The following is a 17,633-nucleotide window of genomic DNA, read 5'->3' as shown; positions in this document are numbered from 1 at the left end:
GATTTCTTTCAAACTCTCAGGTTAACAAACACCAGTACTGCATATTGTGTCTCACTGGTGGAAGAAGCATGCAGATCGTTTACTTAAACAAAACTGACAATATTACAGTACAAAAATACTGAACAAAATATAGTACAAAAGTATCAGGTTCAAAATACACTTAAATTACCTGAAGTGAAAGCACTAACTGTACCAGATGGTCCATTTCAGAAACACATACTGGTATGTCATATTGCAGGACTATGATTAATGATGCATTAATGTGCACTTTAATGTTGCATCTGATAAAGTTTGGACTTTTTTTTTTTATCACGGTGGAAAATTTATAAAGATATGTAATCATTTGTAGTATTAGCTGATCTGCATTACAACCTTCATCACTGCAAAACATGAACAATAATAATAATAATAATAATAATCAAGACAGCATCAAGACCTATTTGCGAATTTCTGCTTTTACATCAGAAAGTATAAAAGTGGTATTAATCTGTTGCGCAATAAAGCAGTACTTCAAACTTGATTTTAATATGCTATGGCTCTTAAAGCACATGCTTTTATTTTGAGGACCGAGAACAGGAAGTAGCACTCCATTCACCCTTCAGGTACTTTCACAGATGGCTGTCACCGTCATCCCGCAGCACAGCACTGTGTCCGTACTACAATGCAATGGTGCTGTAATGTCAGCGGCGGCCGAGATTAGAGCATCTTCACAAGAGCGTTGAATCTGTTTATGGATTTAATGATGATGAAAAAGAAGAAATTCAAGTTCAAGGTGGATTTTGAGCTGGACGAGCTCTCGTCGGTCCCCTTTGTTAATGGTGTCCTCTTTTGTAAAGTCAGGCTGCTGGACGGCGGGTTTTCGGAGGAGTCTTCTCGGTGAGGATGTTTGGTCTTAATACAAAAGCGCTGAGTGAACCTGCCGTCTTTAGCTCGCAGGCTAAAGCTAAAGTAGCTCAGGAGCGTTCGCCCTCTGTTCGCCAATGTTCGCTCGCTAACCAGCTAACAGGCTAGAAGCTAGCTAATGTTCGTCAGGGGTCTGACACTGTCACGGAGGTGTTTTGATTCTTTACATTCAGCGTTTCCCTCCATTCAAAGCAGTTTTAACGGAGTGCGTTCGTGCTTGGCGTGAGTGTCGTCTGGAGAAAATATAAATTAGCATATGTCTCAACAGGGGCTTGTAAAGCCATTAATTAGTTGACATTTTCTTCATGTACATGGCGACTTGTGTTTCATTTCGCAAGCTAACTTCCTTGCTGGTGGTGGACTTCTGTCCTTTGATTAGCCACCTGGTTTGTCTCATAACTCTTATGAAATGTTTGTCTGTGGCCCCTGTTTGGTCATGATGTTATGATTTAGGTGGAAGGGGTCTGATTGTCCTGCTTTGTCCTGTTCTTGATCGTAACTAATGGGGCAAAGTGAGGACAATGCACAGTTGTGAACTCCTTACAGTCACTGTAGGACAAGGCAGTCCCAAATCATTTCTGTCTCATAGTTTGGCAATATTGTCCTGTGTAAATGAATAGGAGAGTGTAATATCACGGCTGTATTAAACTGTACTTTTTTTTTTTTTTTTTTTTTTTTTAAATTTTTATTAAGAAACTGAAATAGTGGATTCCAAATAGTTTATAATGAAAGGATGTGACTGTACAGCCATTGGTTCAGATTGTCCCTGTGGACCACAGAGGTGTCCTGATTATAGCTGCAACACTTAATTGATTAATGTCAACTATTTCTTAAATTTCCAGCTCTTTTGGTAATCGATTTATCGGTTTGAGTCTTTTTTTTTTTTTTTTTAAGAAAAAAGGTCAAAATTTTCTCTGATTCCAGCCTCTTAAATGTGAATATTTTCTGCTTTCTTTGCTCCTCTATGACAGTAAACTGAATATATTTGGGTTGTGGACAAAACGAGTCATTTGAGGATGTCACCTTGGGCTTTTGGGAAACACTGATTTACATTTTTCTCCATTTTCTGGCATTTTATAGACCAACCAACAAATCACTTAAAGGAGAAAATAATCAACAGATTAACTAACAATGAAAATAATTGTCAGCTGCAGCCCAAATCATGATAATATTATTATTATTGTCCAGCTAAAACAAGCAAAGACAAGTCATCTCCTCTGTAATCCGTTTGAGCCTGGACTCATAAATCACAGTTTAAGCCAGTTTAAATCACAGCTTTAATCACTCATAGCCTCATAGACTACAAATGGAAAAGCAGGTAGGGCTACAAGTGAGAGATATTTTTATTATTGATTTATGTTCAGATTAGTTTCTCATGTGATCCATCAATCCTTTGATTCTTAAAATGCGCATTTCAGTTGCCCAAAGCCCAAGGTGATGTTTTCATAGTGATTTCTTTGCAGAATATGGTTTATGTTTACTCTGATATCGATGTTAAAAGGAACTAGAAGATGGGATACCAAATGATTGGCCACTAAAGGTTGAGACATGCAAAGACCGTAATCTCCTCTGTAATCTGTTGGGTTTTGTGCTCATAAATTAGACTGTCTTCTAACGCTGGACTGACAGAACAGCATTTGTTTTGGAGGGAGGCTGCAGAGATTAGATGGCTTCACCCTGTTATATAACAAGCCCTCTGTTTGGTCTGCAGTAAGTGGCTCTTATAAAATGGCTTTATGGAAAGGCTCAGTGTGTTGGACTTTGGGAGTCAGGATGCTTCTGAGGTCATGGCATTAAGGTCATTTTAATATAGCTGCAATTATCTTTGTCATTGTCTTCACATGCAAGCAGCCACTGCAATTTGATGAAAGAGAATAAACGCTGGAAGAGGTTCTTTAATCCAATAACCCAAACAGTGAAGTTCATATGATTGAAATGACAACATCGTGCTCTCGCTCTGAAATTTTGTCACAAGCAAAATTTGCAGTCACAAGTCTGAGTATCGTTGAATTGCTTTTTTTTTCTGCAGCAGTTTGATTTGTTAGAATCCCAAACTGTATTTCCTCTGACACTCTTTGAGTCATCCCAGCTGTGAGTGTAAGGGAAGTGCGGACTGTTGTTTTATGAGCCTTTCTTTTCCTTTGGTGCGGCCTGTCCCCAGGACTGCACCATTGTTTCCAATCAAAACAGGTTTTCCTTCTTATGTAAGTTGGCTTTTTTGAAAGTCTAACTTTTTTTAGGACAAATTCAGGCATATGAAAACTCTGCACCAAAGTCATGTAACGTCATGTGTTCTCTGTCTGATGGTGTGTGTGTGTGTGTGCGAGAGTTTACGCCTGAAGTGTGACCACAGCTGCCTGTTTAAAAGGAGAGCAGCTGTAGTTTTAACAAGATATCTGACCCATGTGCAGAGATCAGAGAGGCGACCTCTTCTTGTGCTGAAAAGCCGACTTACTCACGCTCGCTAATAGCATTTTGCCTCTCTGAGACGTGCTGTGAGTTACTGTACATGCAATCAAACAAGAATTCCCGACACACACACAGTGTCCAGCTGGCTGGGAGTTCCCTCTCCGACTGTGGGAGTTCACTCGGAAATGTATCAACCTCAGGATGAAGTCAGCATTTGTTAAACGTTGGTCACGCATCTGCTGCATTTTATTTATGTGAGGCGAGGTTCCAGCGCACAACACGTTCCTGCATATTCAGTCAGTCTTAACCGTCTTAGCAGGGATCTGCGCACCCTGTAAATGGTTTAAGTCTTATGTCATCAACACTCTTGTACAACCACATTTTCTCTCCGTATCCTACAGTCTTATCTCTTTTTTTGTCACCGCGCACATGCAAGGTCTTGTCAATTCTTTTTGACTCATTGCATCATTGTAATTTGTACTGTATTAGAGAGGAAAACCATCAGCTCTGCTTGCACTCAATTCCAGCAAAGTCCATCAGAATGAATGGCGTGTGGGCTGCCTTAACAGAAGGGAGATGGTTAGGTGAGTGGGAGAGGAGAGGGTGCCAGTGAGAGAGAGGCCATCTGGGGTATCGTAATGCTGCCCACGCAGAACACGCTCTCCTCTGTCACTTCATCCCATTCTTTCACTGAGAGGAGGCTACACCTCACTGTCATATTAACTTCTATTTATTGGCAGAGGATGTGTGCACATGTGTTTACCCTCATGCCAGAATGAGCTACACCTGCCGCCGTAACTTTTGGAATCAGCCATCCAGTGAATCATGAAGTGAAAACAGGCCTGTAATTCATTAGCTTGTTTATTAAGTGACCAGAAAAATTAGAGGCTAAGCACAAGGGCTTGTATTGGCAACTTGAATCAGTAGCCTTAATTGGGGAAGAGATGAAAGGATTATTAATCCAGTAGTTGTAAGTGGCGCTTGGAAGGGGAGGGTGAGGGCAGGGGTATTCAGTTGGCTGTAATATGAAACCTCGCCACTAGATGCTATTAAATCTTGCACACTGGTCCTTTACATCTGAAATCATTGTCTGAAACTGTCTAACAGCCAGTTGTAAGCTCAACATGCACAACAAATGCACGATATCTGACCTGACAGAGTGCTTCAAGATGGTCTGAGCCTTTATGGTTTTCACTTCACTTCCAGGGAGCCAGTGCAGGCCAACTGTGTTCGATGGAGGAAACGCTTCTCTTTCCCCTGCAAGATGAGTGCCAACGCAGGCACAGGTGTACTGGACCCTTGTGTGTGTCGCGTGTCTGTCAGAAAGGTAGAGTATGTGGCCACTGAGCTCCACATTTCAGACTTCAGAAAGAGACATATCTACCTGGTGTTGTTGATCACAGTCTAACATCTTGCATGTGAGGGTTCAGGTGAGGCTTTTGTGCAAAACTAAAGGCTGTTGTCAGTGTAGAAACAGGGCAGCCATGAAGAGAAGAAGAGTCTCATCCTTGCTAGCAGAATTCTGGTATTGGTTACACAGACTTCTATGAGCAAATTGAAACTTGAGATTGAAATGTAAAACAGCCGTCAGCATTCTGAGGAAAACGGACTCATCGCTTGTGAAATCTTGTACCACTCATCCCTTTGCTGTCCTTTAGCCTCTAAACACGAGTGCGCTCTGTACTCTAGTTAATTGTGTCATAGAACAAGTAAATAGTTGTTATTTCTGGTGTGTCCTGCTCCTGCACTGCCCTTCGTTCCAGACACCAAGCAAGTCAAGTACAGAGAAAAACCCTTAATATTTAACCTTCAGCAGTGTTTCATTAAGGAATTGCTTTGCTGTTGGTAAGAAACATGTTTGTAATATTTTACAATTACAATTTACCAGACCATTTTTAAGTTATTATTCTTATGTTAGATAACCTGAATAAGGACACATGCAAATCATAGTACCAGGACTGTAGTCAATCTCTTCACAAAGCCAAAACGTTTCTTTATGCTTCCAACATACAAGTATGTTGGAACTCAGTCAGTCTCAAACCCATTTGACGGGTGGATGGTGATCAAAACTGTAACCTTTTTTAACTTAATTTTGCTTAAATGTTTTTGAGGGATGTTTTAATTCAAGTGTTTCTGCTTCTCTTCTTCAGGAGCTGAAAGGTGGGAAGGCCTATGCAAAGGTAAGTCCTCGCATACTCATGTTATCTGAGCTCCATCCCCTCACCCAGCCTCCAGGTCACCTAGATTTACACTAATCATTCATATTTATGCAGCTCGCCATGTGAGCCTGCAGCAAACAGATGGCCTTCACTGCCTGAAGGGTGGCTCATCATGTCGTGTGCTCTCGCTTTCACTGTTTAAAAGTCATCATTTGCTGAGCCTCTTCTTGTGGATCTTCTAGACTAGATAAAAGCTAAATATTCAAGTTGGGAATGAAGTTTGAAGTTTCCTTCATGCTCTGATCGCTGTCATTTTATATCCAGAGATTGTCACAGTGCTGACTGGGCAAAACGTCAGTCTCCTGAGAGAAAATGAAGTTCACCAAGTGTCACTCTCTCTCCTGCAGCTTGGTTTTGCAGATCTGAATTTAGCAGAGTTTGCCGGCTCAGGGAATACAACCCGCAGATGTCTGCTGGAAGGCTACGATACCAAAAATACTCGCCAGGATAACTCCATTCTCAAGGTAACATTGAAGCAGCCGCAGCAATCTGATGTGACTGTGGTCAGAGGATACCTTGGTGTTTCCTACCAAACGCTTGGTTTAGGGTCTGGGGGTCTCGGATTGCTTACCACAACAATGGCTCGGTTCCCAGGTAGTGCATTAGACTGCAGCCAGAAATAAACCTTTATCAAAGAGTAGACAAATGCAGACTCGGGGCTTAACACAGCTTTCATCTGCTTCATTTCTTACTAATATAATAATAATACACTTTTTGTGTAGCACCATTCATACAAGAAATGCACCTCAAAGGGCCTTACAGCAGAGAAGTTATGTCCACCAAGTGTTTTATAAAAAAAGACAGAATGAACATAAAAACAGGGATGAAACATGAATGTACAATAAGATGGAGAATAAAATCCACTTGATAATAACAGTAAAGATAGAATGAAAATGGAACAAAGAGAGTGCCTAAAATGAAGTTAAAGACAGAGAACACAGAATGCATAAAATCAAGTGAAATACAGCACTGTAAAAGAAGTGTATCACTGTGAAGCAAAGCCAAGAAGTGTCAGGCCTGTATCCACAAAGTCAAAGGCCAAAGTGAAGAGATAACTTTTAAAAATATTCAGCGAGCGGCTTCCCTGATATCTAAAGGTAGTTTGTTCCAGAGTTTTGGGACATAAGTGACAAAGGCTGCATTCCTGATTTTCTTTCGACTGTTTCTGGAGACCTCCAGTAAACCAGCAGCAGATGATCGCAGAGTTCTTGAAGGCAAATAGTGAACTAGAGGTTTAGCTGTAGAGCTTGGTCCTCACCATTAAAGGCTTAGTTCTCCAATGACTTTTGGATTTGCATATTACATTTATTACATTTTACACAGTTGAAATAAAGTGCAACCATGCTTGAACCAATACACTTCTTGTTTGTTAGTTTGTTTCTTCTAAACTAAGAATCCATGCTAATGGAAATGTTGAGTGCAAGTCAAACTTGAACCAGTCTCTTTCTTTTCATAGGTTGTCATCAGTACACAGCTCATGTCAGGGGATCCCTGTTTCAAAACGTAAGTTAAAGTATTTTTAGTCAACTTTAACATGGTGCTAAATCTGCTTTGGTCTGCACTTCATACTGTATGAGGTCAGTCAGGGTTAGTGTCAGCTGACTTGAGACTCTTAGCCATACGATTTGGATTGGATTGGAAAACCTGTTCAGAGGTGGACATCTACAGTCTCCTTGACTCCCCTTTAACGTGATGTCCTCTTTGTGTTGTTAGGGCAGCCGTAGCCATTAATGATTACACGGTAAAATGTCAAAACTATCTTTTGCTGACTGCATTTGTCTGGAAGCTGCTCCACCATTGCTGCCGTAGGCGTGGTGCTGACATCTGTCAGCTCTGTGCTTTGTCAGACTTGGGAATGTTTCGTGGGAACCAAACAATGTAGAATTATGCAAGCCTAAATAACTTTAAGCTAATCAGATTTTCACATGTCAAAAGCACTGATTGATTTCATCCCGCAGGTCATATACAGAACTATAAGCTGTCCTAGTCCTAGTTCCTGTAGGTGAAACGTACTTTTCAGTGAAAGTATGTGTCACATACCGTAAACACAGAGAGAAATGCTGTTTTACCCCAGGGCAAAATTTGTTCTAAAATGATTCAGTAGCCTTTTTATTTATGCCTTAAGCTGCATCTACAGTCATATATTCACATTTGGCCATAGCTGGATGCTTTTCTGAATGCTAATATTGTATTACCTAACTTCACGAGCTTTCCCTTGGTGAATACTTTTGTCTCTCTGACCTTGCTTTGCATTTTTTCCTCTGTCTTACAAATCATTTGAATAATTAACACATCGAAATCCGAGAAAGGAGACAGGGTCTTATTGTCTTTCCGCTGTCACCAGGCCTCCCTCCACAGCCACAGTGATCGGGATCCAGGGTGATGGAGAGAGCCTGCTGGAGGAGAGGAGGGGAGGAGACTCACAGAAAGGCTGTTCTGGTGAGAACAGTCACGCTGCATTACACTCCTTTGCTGTGCTTAGTCACCCCATTGGCTCTTCGGAACATTTACAGTAGAGACGCCCGACGGAGCACATAGTGTTCAGTTTACTGTAACAGCATCCCTGTTTTCTGATCTGCTCTCATTTGCTGTGTTAAGATCCTGCTGATAATTGGTATAGATGTACAGTGGAATGATAAGGACACATCCCTAATGACATTCAGGTAAACCGATTTTCATTTGGCTGAGATCCCAAATGGTTTTGTAAGATGGCCGCACATGAGCAGCTTTGGTCACCTCATCACTTGGCGCTGTTGTAGTGTGAATTGCTATTCTGTGTGGCTTTGTAGCCAAAGCAAAATCAACCAACAATCATGGAAACAAAATGATTGATTTAGAGTAACCAATTTGGTTGCTTTTATAATTTTAGCATGGTGATAATCCAAGGCCTAATTCAGATTATGGGAGGATATCAAGTAGTCATTCCTGATAGAGCGTTCTGTTATATTTAAGAAATCATTGCTTTCCTGCAGCTTTGGCACTTTACAGCAAATAAATGTACATCATCATCATCTACATCACCTACAAAATAAACGAGAGCATAACCTCTGATTTACCTGCCCCCTTGACATATTCCACCCGGCCCCGAAGTCCCGACACTGAAACCACACTGAGCACTCGCTGCTAATTCAAACCAACCTCTGCCTGCTGCTTCTTTACACTATTAAAAGTTTTACACAGGTTGTTGTTTAGCAACTTCCATCTAAAGTAAGGTGCAGACAAATTTTGGGACATTTTCTGCACTAATTAGTCGGCAAACTGGATCAAGTAAACTTGTTCGGAAAGCTGCGGGTGACGGGCAGGCATAGCAGGTTGGTTGTTGAAGTCAAACCTCCAACACGAGCGTTAGTTTGACCTGTCATGCTGAAAAACACAGGTGCATTGTGCAGCTTTATGGAAATTAACCTGAGTGCACGATGCACTCACACTTAGCATGACTTGTATGTATCTCCCATCCAGCACTATGAGAATATTTCTCTTGCGGCTGCTTTTCACCCCCCTCTGTCTTGTTCTGCGTGTGCTCATGTGTGAACACGCAGCAGTGTTGAACGCTCGTTCCCCCTGGAAGCTTCAGAGTGTATTGCTGCTCTTTCATGTATAATTTACACTCGTCCTCTTTTAGATTACCTACAATCTGCTCTGACCCTGTAGGCTCTTACATGGTTAAAAATAGGTCTGTGTGCAAGTCTGTCTAGGGGAGGGGTTGTGTGTTTGCATGTGTACACCACATGTGTGTTTGTCTGCTGAAGACGATGCTCTTTCCCATCAGCATCATCATGTCTTGGTCGTGCATGTTTGTATTGGATGCATAGGTCACTGGAACCTAAAGGCTTCCATAAGTGGGCCAAACGTTACCTGTATTAGAATTAGAGTCATTAGAATTATATGGTATGTTAATTTTTGCACGAAATAATAATTTCAATTCTACACAGAAATGATAAAGATTTGTAATATTTGTCATTTTTAAGTGATTTTAAAAGAACAGGGTAAGAAAAATCTGTATTTAAAGCGCCTGCTTCTGGCGGTGACCATCACTTACTAGTTAATTTACACCAAAGTACGCATTCTGGTCAGTTTTACTTGAGTTGATGTGACATTCTTGTCTTTTCACATATCCATGGGGTATAAAAAAAAGGGTTTTTGAAGCAAAACTGTGCTATAACTTTGCTTTTTGGTTATGCTTTCCTGTACGTTGGAGATCATTTCTTTTATTTGTAGAGCCACCAGAACTCCTGAAACCTGTTTTTTATCATGGGCAAAATATTGTAATGGTATCGAATTAGGCGTTACCATGTGATTCCCACTCAATATTCTAGTGAGTGTTTATTTTTGCCACTACCCAAGCAGAGCTGCTGCTGTATCCAGATACTGTGGTCACTCTCTCATTACCTCAGCTGAACTAAAGGAAAGCTTGTGGGAGGCAGAGAGGATTTTTCTCTGTTGATGTAGCTGCTGTCTGTTGGCAGAACTAAGCTATAAATCAACAGCCAATAACACAATCCAGGTTTTATTGAATATAATGCTGGATATCTGGAGGTGCTTAACGTCTAATGTTCAGATGATGATAGTGGATGGAAACACACACTTGTGTTTGCATTTTGTTTTGTTGGATGAGGATGGAAAGCTGGCTAATGTTAGAAATGCTGCAACAAATAGAAATTGAGTTAGGTGCATGTCCATCAGCTGGTCCAAGCAAATAAACGTAAAAACCCCAAAAGTCAAACAGAAATGTAATTTGTAGGTTGTATATTCCAATTTTCAATGCCAATAAATGCCTCTTGTTTTTCTTCATAAGATCTATGTGTATTAAACTATTGGGCTATATACACTATTATACTATAATAGTGGCATAAACCTAACATTAAAAAGAGCTATAGTGAGTACACAGCTTGGCCCTTCACAGGTTTATTGCTTGTTTGCAACCAGTTTCTCTGTGAGTCTTTGAGGAGGCATAAGAAAAGCTGAACATGCTTATAGAGGCCATATATTCATTTCCAGGTTCATAGTATTTTGGGTGTCTCCCGGAAAAAGTTAATATGCTTTTAATGTTCAAAAACCACATGACTTTTATCACACTGTCCATCACTGCAACAAATCTAATGCTAGGTGAGCTAGCGCTGCGGTATAAACACAAAAAAGCAACAGGAAAAATCAGTTTCTTTGCTTTGGGATTTTTAACTTTGCAGACATTTTGCATGCACAGGAAGCTATATGACAAAATAAAGGAAAGGGGAAACCAAAAAGCACAATATGGCCTCTATAAATTATGCCCGTTTTTAGCAACAGACTCCCGTAGAGCTTTCAGGCCTTCGTCATCCCCTGTCTGTCTTCTCTTCTGTTCTTTCTTATCCAGCAGAGACTCGAGAGGGGAAGTGTCCTGTTGTTTCTGATGAGCTTGGGGGCTGCGGTCACTCCCGAACGTCCAGCTACGCCAGCCAACAGTCCAAACTCTCAGGTAGGGGCACTCCACATTTAGAAAATGTAAATTTTTTTCAGATTTACTGTTCTCGACCTGATGTGGATGGCAGGCAATCAGGACCATTTTTGCAGACACAGTATAAAGTACGAGCTGGCTTGGTGAGTGGCAGAATTACAACTAATTAACAGCCTGAACTACATAACACTCGTCTTTCACGCTCGAAAATCATTTTACTGGAGAAAATATGCGTACAGTCGAACTGAAAAAGCTTTTGACAAAGGAGAGGCAAGTAATAGAATTATTTTGCAGCGACACTCCACCACAGCAGTTAAACCTGAGGCTTGAGTTTCAGTCACAGACAGATCAGATGACTGGAATAAAAGATGAGAGGAAGTTCAGAGATGCAGCTCTAATGACCCTCTTATTCTGAATTTGAAAACATGTATAACTCTTGATAGATTTATTTGAACCTCACATTAGTGTATGGTAAATGTGCTCTTCCATGGCTGCGGTGAACAGACGCCCTGAGATTTGTCCTGCTTGAATTGGCTTCCTGCAAACATGATGAGCATGTGAGTGAGTGAGTGAGTGAGTGAGTGGGTGAGTGAGTGAGTGAGTGAGTGAGTGAGTGAGTGAGTGAGTGAGTGGGTGAGTGAGTGAGTGAGTGAGTGGGTGGGTGGGTGTCTCCTGAGCTGCTAAATCTTTTAACACCCTGCAAGTTGCAAATCTGCTTCACAGCACATTAAAATGGCTTTTGCCAGAAAAAAATAACAACTAATACTTAATAATAACATTAACATTCATGGATTTCTGATTAATTAATGTTGTCTTCTACATTTGTCTTCCATTAGTAAAGCAGTTAATGGATTTTTGTGTGCACATATCAAATTGATGCCCTTAATGTTTAAATGTAGATTAGATCACTGCTGCCATTACTACATAGATGTGTAACATTATGAATGTACAACCCCATCTCCAAAAAAGATGGGACATTGAGGAAAACATGAATAGAAACAGGATGTGATGATTTGCAAAGCATCGAAACTCGATATTTAATTGAAAATAGCACAAGGACCACATATCAAATGTCATTGTTTTTGAGAATGATATCCTCATTGACAATTTAATGCCAGCAACATGATTCAAAAAGTTGCAACAGTGACAGCAACAGACTGGAAATGTTGTGAAATGCTAAAATAAAACAGCCAGTGGAACATCTCACAATGAGTTAGGTTAACTGGCAACAGGGTAGTAACATGATTGGGTATAAAAAGAGCGTCCCAGAGAGGCTGAGTCTTTCTGAGGAGAAGATGGGGAGAGGTTCAGCACTCTGTGACAGACTGCGCTGCCAAATACTGCAACAGTTTCAGAATAATGTTTCACAATGTAAAATGTGTACAGTACATAATGTCATTAAGAGATTAAGAGAATCTGAAGAAATCTCTGTACACATGGGACGAGGCCGAAAACCAACATTGGATGGTCTGCTCTCCCTCTGGGCCCGTGGGCCAGAAGAGCAGAGAGGGCAAAATATAAAGAGCTGCTGGTCAAAGATCAGTTTTCACTAACTGTTAGAGAGGAAAGGTCTGATAAATGTAAAAGCATTTTATTTAAAGGGACTACAATCGATAATTTGTGCATGTATCGAGTGATGATGTGAAAACTGTGATATTGTGAAAGGGGCCACTCGTCCTGATAAACCTTCAGAGAATCATCACCTGAAGATCAGCTCATTGTTAAACTACACAGCGACTTTACTGTGTCGGCCCGGTCTCACCTCGCTCACAGCATCATTTTCACAGAAAAAGCTTTAAAAAAAACCAAAAACACCGAAGCTGGTCGAGAGAGCGCCTACAGTGTGCAAAGCTGTCATGAAAGCAAACTGTGAGGATTTTTAAGAATAGAAAATATATAACATATTGTGCTTTAACACTTTTCTGTTTACTACATAAATCCCTGTGCACCATTTCAATATTTTAATGTCTTAAGTATTAATCTACAATGTAGAAAATAATAAGAATAAAGACAAACCTTTGGATGACGAGGTGTGTTCAGTCTGCAGCTTTGTCAATGTTGTGATCACAACTTGTTGTCTGCTGCCTACAAGTAACTGTTTGCACTGTTAAGAGCTGCTACTATATTATCATATTAGAAAACCGTTGCCCGTCTTTCTCAGGCTACAGCACAGGTCACTCCCGCTCCTCCAGCATGTCAGAGTTCAGCCACCGGAGAAACCATTCAGTGGGCAGCGCCTCAACGGGCATCGGCAGCATCCCAGAGCCCAGCGAGGACCAGGACAAAGAGTCCAGACCCTGTCCTGCTCTGCCTGAGCACCCAGTCTCCACCGCCACCACTAGCAACCCAGCGGGTACCCCAGTGCGGAGTGCCTCGTCCTGTGAACGACTCAACAGGTGAATCCTAATTTATGTGGCAAGCAGAGGAGCAAAAGGAAGTGGTCCTGTATTCAATGAACAGAAAAAATGACTCCCCTGTATTCTCCCCCTAGACACCCAGTGAAGCAGGACTCCATGGAATCTCAGCTAAAAAGGATGGACGACACACGGGTGGACGCTGATGATGTTGTGGAAAAGATTCTCCAGAGTCAAGACTTCACACCCAGCCTTCTGGATTCCAGTGCTGAAGGTAGTAAGGTGCCTTTTATAGAGTCTAGAATTCCCACATCTGCAGGTTTTTTTGTTGTGTGTTTGAGCTCAGGCAGATTTTCCCCAGCTTGTATTGTCTCTTCAAGGAAAGGTTGAAGTTACAACGATGACGATCAACTAATCAAATAATCTACTCATAATTTCAGCCCTAAAGTTAAGCAGATCTTATTCAGTTCAATCTTTAGTTGCAGCCCTACTCTGGAGCATCACTGTATGTGTTAAATGCACAGCTGCTTTTATAACACAATGATTAACTTGACAATATGGCGTTACCGCATGAGTTAGTCTGAATGCTTTGAGGAGTGAGGCATTGTTTTTCTTTTCAAGGTCTCATCTAGCTCAAAGCTAGGAAAAGCTGCTATCAATACATGAGTATTTTTAGATTGCCTAGCAACTGGCTGCTCCTCATGACAAGAATTACACAGAAGGGTGTGGGTGCTCTCTGTACTGACCAAATGTTACTACAACTGTCTGTTTCAGAGGAAGGCTTGCGTCTGTTTGTTGGCCCTGGGGGAAGCACGGCCCTTGGAAGCCATCACCTTCCCACCAGGTGAGCCCGGGACACTCGCTGAACTGAGGTCATATGAAACGACGTAATAACATTTACTGAGAGCGCGCTCACCTCGTAGACTTTTCTGCTTTCTTGGTAATAGGATCAAGGGGTGTATTTCAGAAGGGGTTGCTAATTAGTGGCTATCGGTAAGACTAATGGAACCAGTTCTCGATTACACATTTTAACATTTAAAAAAACAGGGAATAACATGCATTGTGAGTGTGTCAGCTCTACTGTGGTTTCATTGAGTTCCTAAATTTAGTCTTTTCTCGTTATCGCAGGGTTGGTGCTGGAGCATACGAGCAGGTGGTGATGAAGCGTTAGACCCGCAGCCTCTCCGAGGTGGACTGACACCGCTTACATCGAAAAAACTGGAGGCAAGGCTGCATCCATTTCAATCTGCATTCCTACAGCACACATTACCTGATCCGCACGGCGTCTGATCCGACGCTCCGTGAATGGTTGACGTTAAAACAGCGCCCTCCTGTGTTCATATCTTCTACGTGACGCCGTAGCTCCCTGATAAGATTTATAAGAGCGAGAGGCAGACAGTTACCGTCTCAGTGTAAACATACAGATGTGAATTAAGAGAGATGAATCTTTTTGAGGTCAACGTCTTGACTCCGCATCCAAACCCACTCGATTTAAACAGTGAGGAACTGGAAGAAAATGACTCAAAGTTGTCTTCAGTGAAGGACGACCAGGACAAGCTGTGTGTGTGTGTGTGTGTGCATCATCAGAGCAAACTGAAATCTACAGAAGAGGAGCACGCAATGCGTTTTCAATACATTCCTTTTGTCTCCTTGTTTGTTTTGGACTTGCGTCTCAAACAGGACGTTCTATTTAATATCTGCCTATAAGCTGCTAAAAAGCTTTAGCTGCTGGCGCTGACAGCTGTTGGTGTTTTGAAGGGGAGTATATTTTACTGTGCAGACGAGGTATCAGACTTGAACTCTTCGACGTGTGAACGTGGAGGCTGTGTGAGTGCGTGTGTGTGTGTCCACTGTGTGGGAAGACCACTTTTATTTGTAGTAACAGTTATCCTGGATGAGTGGATGGATGTGCTATATAGATACTTAGAAAGACAGAATGGGAGAAAATGGCAGTTTGCTTACTTGATAGCATCGAGGTCCTTGTTCTTATTTCTTTGGCTCTCTGCTGAGGATTGTCTTAGAAGATTCCGCAGTACTAATCTGCCCTACAAAGGCAAAACGCAGTAACAAAGCAAATGGAAGTTTTTTACATTTTCTTCACCATATAATCAAATATAATGTTTAAATTCTTTTAAAATTTGCAGATACTAGAAATTGGGGCCTTAAACTAATCCAATCCTCACTCACTGCATTCTTTGTTTTGAGCTCTAGAAACTGTTGAAATGCCTTCGCTAAAGGCAAAGCTAAATTTACTCACTGAGGAAAATTTAAATGAAAAATAAGCATTTCGCCAACCTGACAGCTTGGTAATTCAGTTTCTTATTCCACATAACTAAATAGTATTTATTTACAGTAATGATGGCGATAATCCAGCTATCCCTCAGCTGTTTTAGCAGATCTCAGTAAAAATCCACCTTTGCTTTGGAGTGAAATGTATGTGCTTCAGTGTGACTTTCAAATCACATATTTAAATGTATTTTATTGATTTTGATATATTAATAGATGTACAGACACCCATCGAAACAGATCAGTTACTTCCTATCATCTATTGACCATAAATAATCCAAATGAAGTTTCTTAAACCAGTTTAAAAGCAAAGGAAAGCTGAAAGAACGCATTTTCTTGGTACACACTGTGTTTTCCCCTGAAGATCATCCCAACACTGTAGTTTTTTTCAGTATAGTATTATATATTTTTTTTGGGGTGAAAGAATCGGTTTGAAATGTAAAAATGAAGCTGTTACAGCTTCTGTCTGTTTTTCTCTGCTTCTCTGCCTTTGTAGAGCAGTAAGTACCAAATAGGGGCTTTTATGATGAGTATCACTATAGAAGGACATACACCTAATGCCCTGCATTTCAGCTACGTATCCATCGTATACTTACGCTTTGCAACACAACTACATGGGTCTGAGCTGTCCTGTTGACCGGGAAGCTTATGTTAGTGAAGAAATGGAAGATCCTGTGACGTTATAGCAATTTCGTTGACGTGCATCTGATGCTTAAAGCAGTTGGTTTCACTGTAGGACTGTACAATGAAGGACTAGTAAAGTAATCCACTGCCATGAAGAAAATACTCAACAGCACCTGTCCTTAAAAAGACCCGAGGTAATAGTTTTGTGTGTGTGTGTACATCTCCCAACATCAAATCAGCTGTCAGAATTGAGAACAGCCGAATAGCCAACGCAATCAATGCAGGATCAGTGCTACAAGCAGAGATATAATCGAACAGTATAATGAATCTGCAGTTTTAAAAAGCTGTTAGCCTCATGCATGTGAAGTATTTCTAGCTCCAGAGGAGATTAAATGCACAATGTATTCAGTTTATTATCAAATTAGCCAAAGTACAAAAACACACTGTTATTACCTGGGAACTGTCAGGCCTATGCATAAGGAGAATATTAGACACATTATAACTAGTGACAACAGACTGTACAGTATCTGAAGTCTCCTGTCATAAGCCATAGTAGAGGTATGATACTTCCTCTTCTGGATGAACTATATACATTATTATCCGTATCTGCACAGGCGTCATCAGTGTATGGTGTTTTAACTATACGTGCGTGTTCTGTTAGTGTGTCCGTATGTTCTGCATGAGTACAATGTCCTTTTGTTAGTCTGCAGAACTTGACGCATCGTCATGGTTTTCCTAATTTGATATTGTGCCATGTTTTAATCTCAGTATTTCCACATGGAAGGAACAGTTTCGCTCGCCTACTTAGCATGCTGAAAGTCATTTAGTTCTCATTACTTCACGTTGAAAGCAGATGTCTGCACAGTATGATGTAACTGCAAGTCGGTGTTCTCATTTTGTGTTTTTATTTTTGGCACGGTTTAACTGTCCTCTGTTGAATCACATGGAGACGACATCATCTTTGTTTTGGCATCTTTCATTGCTGATACTGTGCCATATTTTTGCGAAATATTTGATTGTTAGGGACAAAAAAAGTGTTCTCACATAGTTCAGAGTGTTGAGTATATGAGTTATGGCCACCAAATATCAACTATTGGAAATTGTTTTTGTGTGTTTTTTGGATAAAAATCTGTTGTTTTACCTGTCTGACACAGGTGTATTCATCTTGGTACCTAACATGTTGTTACAAACATGGTTTCTTCTCTTCTGTGAAGCTGTTGTCTATATGAAACTGTACAATGGATCCTCCTGTAAAGTGATGTTCTGCGCTGTTCTGACACTGTCCAGTGTTTCCTGTTACAGACTTGTTCTTTTGACCAACATTTGCTTCCTTAACAAGTGTAATGGATGCTTTAAATGTTTACCTTGCACTGTTGAATAAAACCAACGAAAACCCTGAGTGTG

General features: G+C 40.9%; 1 protein-coding gene across 2 annotated transcripts; it reads left to right on the top strand.

Moving 5' to 3' along the window:
• The first annotated feature begins 604 nt into the window (after positions 1–604).
• Positions 605–17,624, top strand: fam102bb (family with sequence similarity 102 member Bb). Of its 2 annotated transcripts, none has more exons than XM_076724224.1 (11): positions 605–876; positions 4,519–4,639; positions 5,463–5,492; positions 5,879–5,995; positions 6,988–7,034; positions 7,876–7,970; positions 10,888–10,986; positions 13,127–13,361; positions 13,457–13,593; positions 14,094–14,163; positions 14,448–17,624. In XM_076724224.1, the coding sequence occupies exons 1-11, from the start codon at positions 731–733 to the stop codon at positions 14,488–14,490; spliced, it is 1,140 nt and encodes a 379-aa protein (XP_076580339.1). In that variant the 5' UTR covers positions 605–730; the 3' UTR covers positions 14,491–17,624. The 2 variants fall into 2 exon arrangements, with proteins under 2 accessions (XP_076580339.1, XP_076580338.1); XM_076724223.1 differs by having other exon boundaries at positions 625–876; positions 10,885–10,986.
• Positions 17,625–17,633: the final 9 nt, after the last annotated feature.

This window comes from Chaetodon auriga, chromosome 3, assembly GCF_051107435.1.
Source record: "Chaetodon auriga isolate fChaAug3 chromosome 3, fChaAug3.hap1, whole genome shotgun sequence".
Taxonomy (NCBI): Eukaryota; Metazoa; Chordata; class Actinopteri; order Chaetodontiformes; family Chaetodontidae; genus Chaetodon; species Chaetodon auriga.
Note: the sequence above shows the minus strand (reverse complement) of the source record. Positions and strands in the feature narration are given on the sequence as shown.

Excerpts from the sequence above, each read along its gene's own strand:
- fam102bb (XM_076724223.1), top strand. The coding sequence starts at position 731 with ATGGATTTAATGATGATGAAAAAGAAGAAATTCAAGTTCAAGGTGGAT. Across the intron at positions 5,493-5,878 it reads GTGGGAAGGCCTATGCAAAG|CTTGGTTTTGCAGATCTGAA; the intron begins GTAAGTCCTCGC and ends TCTCTCCTGCAG. Across the intron at positions 10,987-13,126 it reads CCAACAGTCCAAACTCTCAG|GCTACAGCACAGGTCACTCC; the intron begins GTAGGGGCACTC and ends CGTCTTTCTCAG.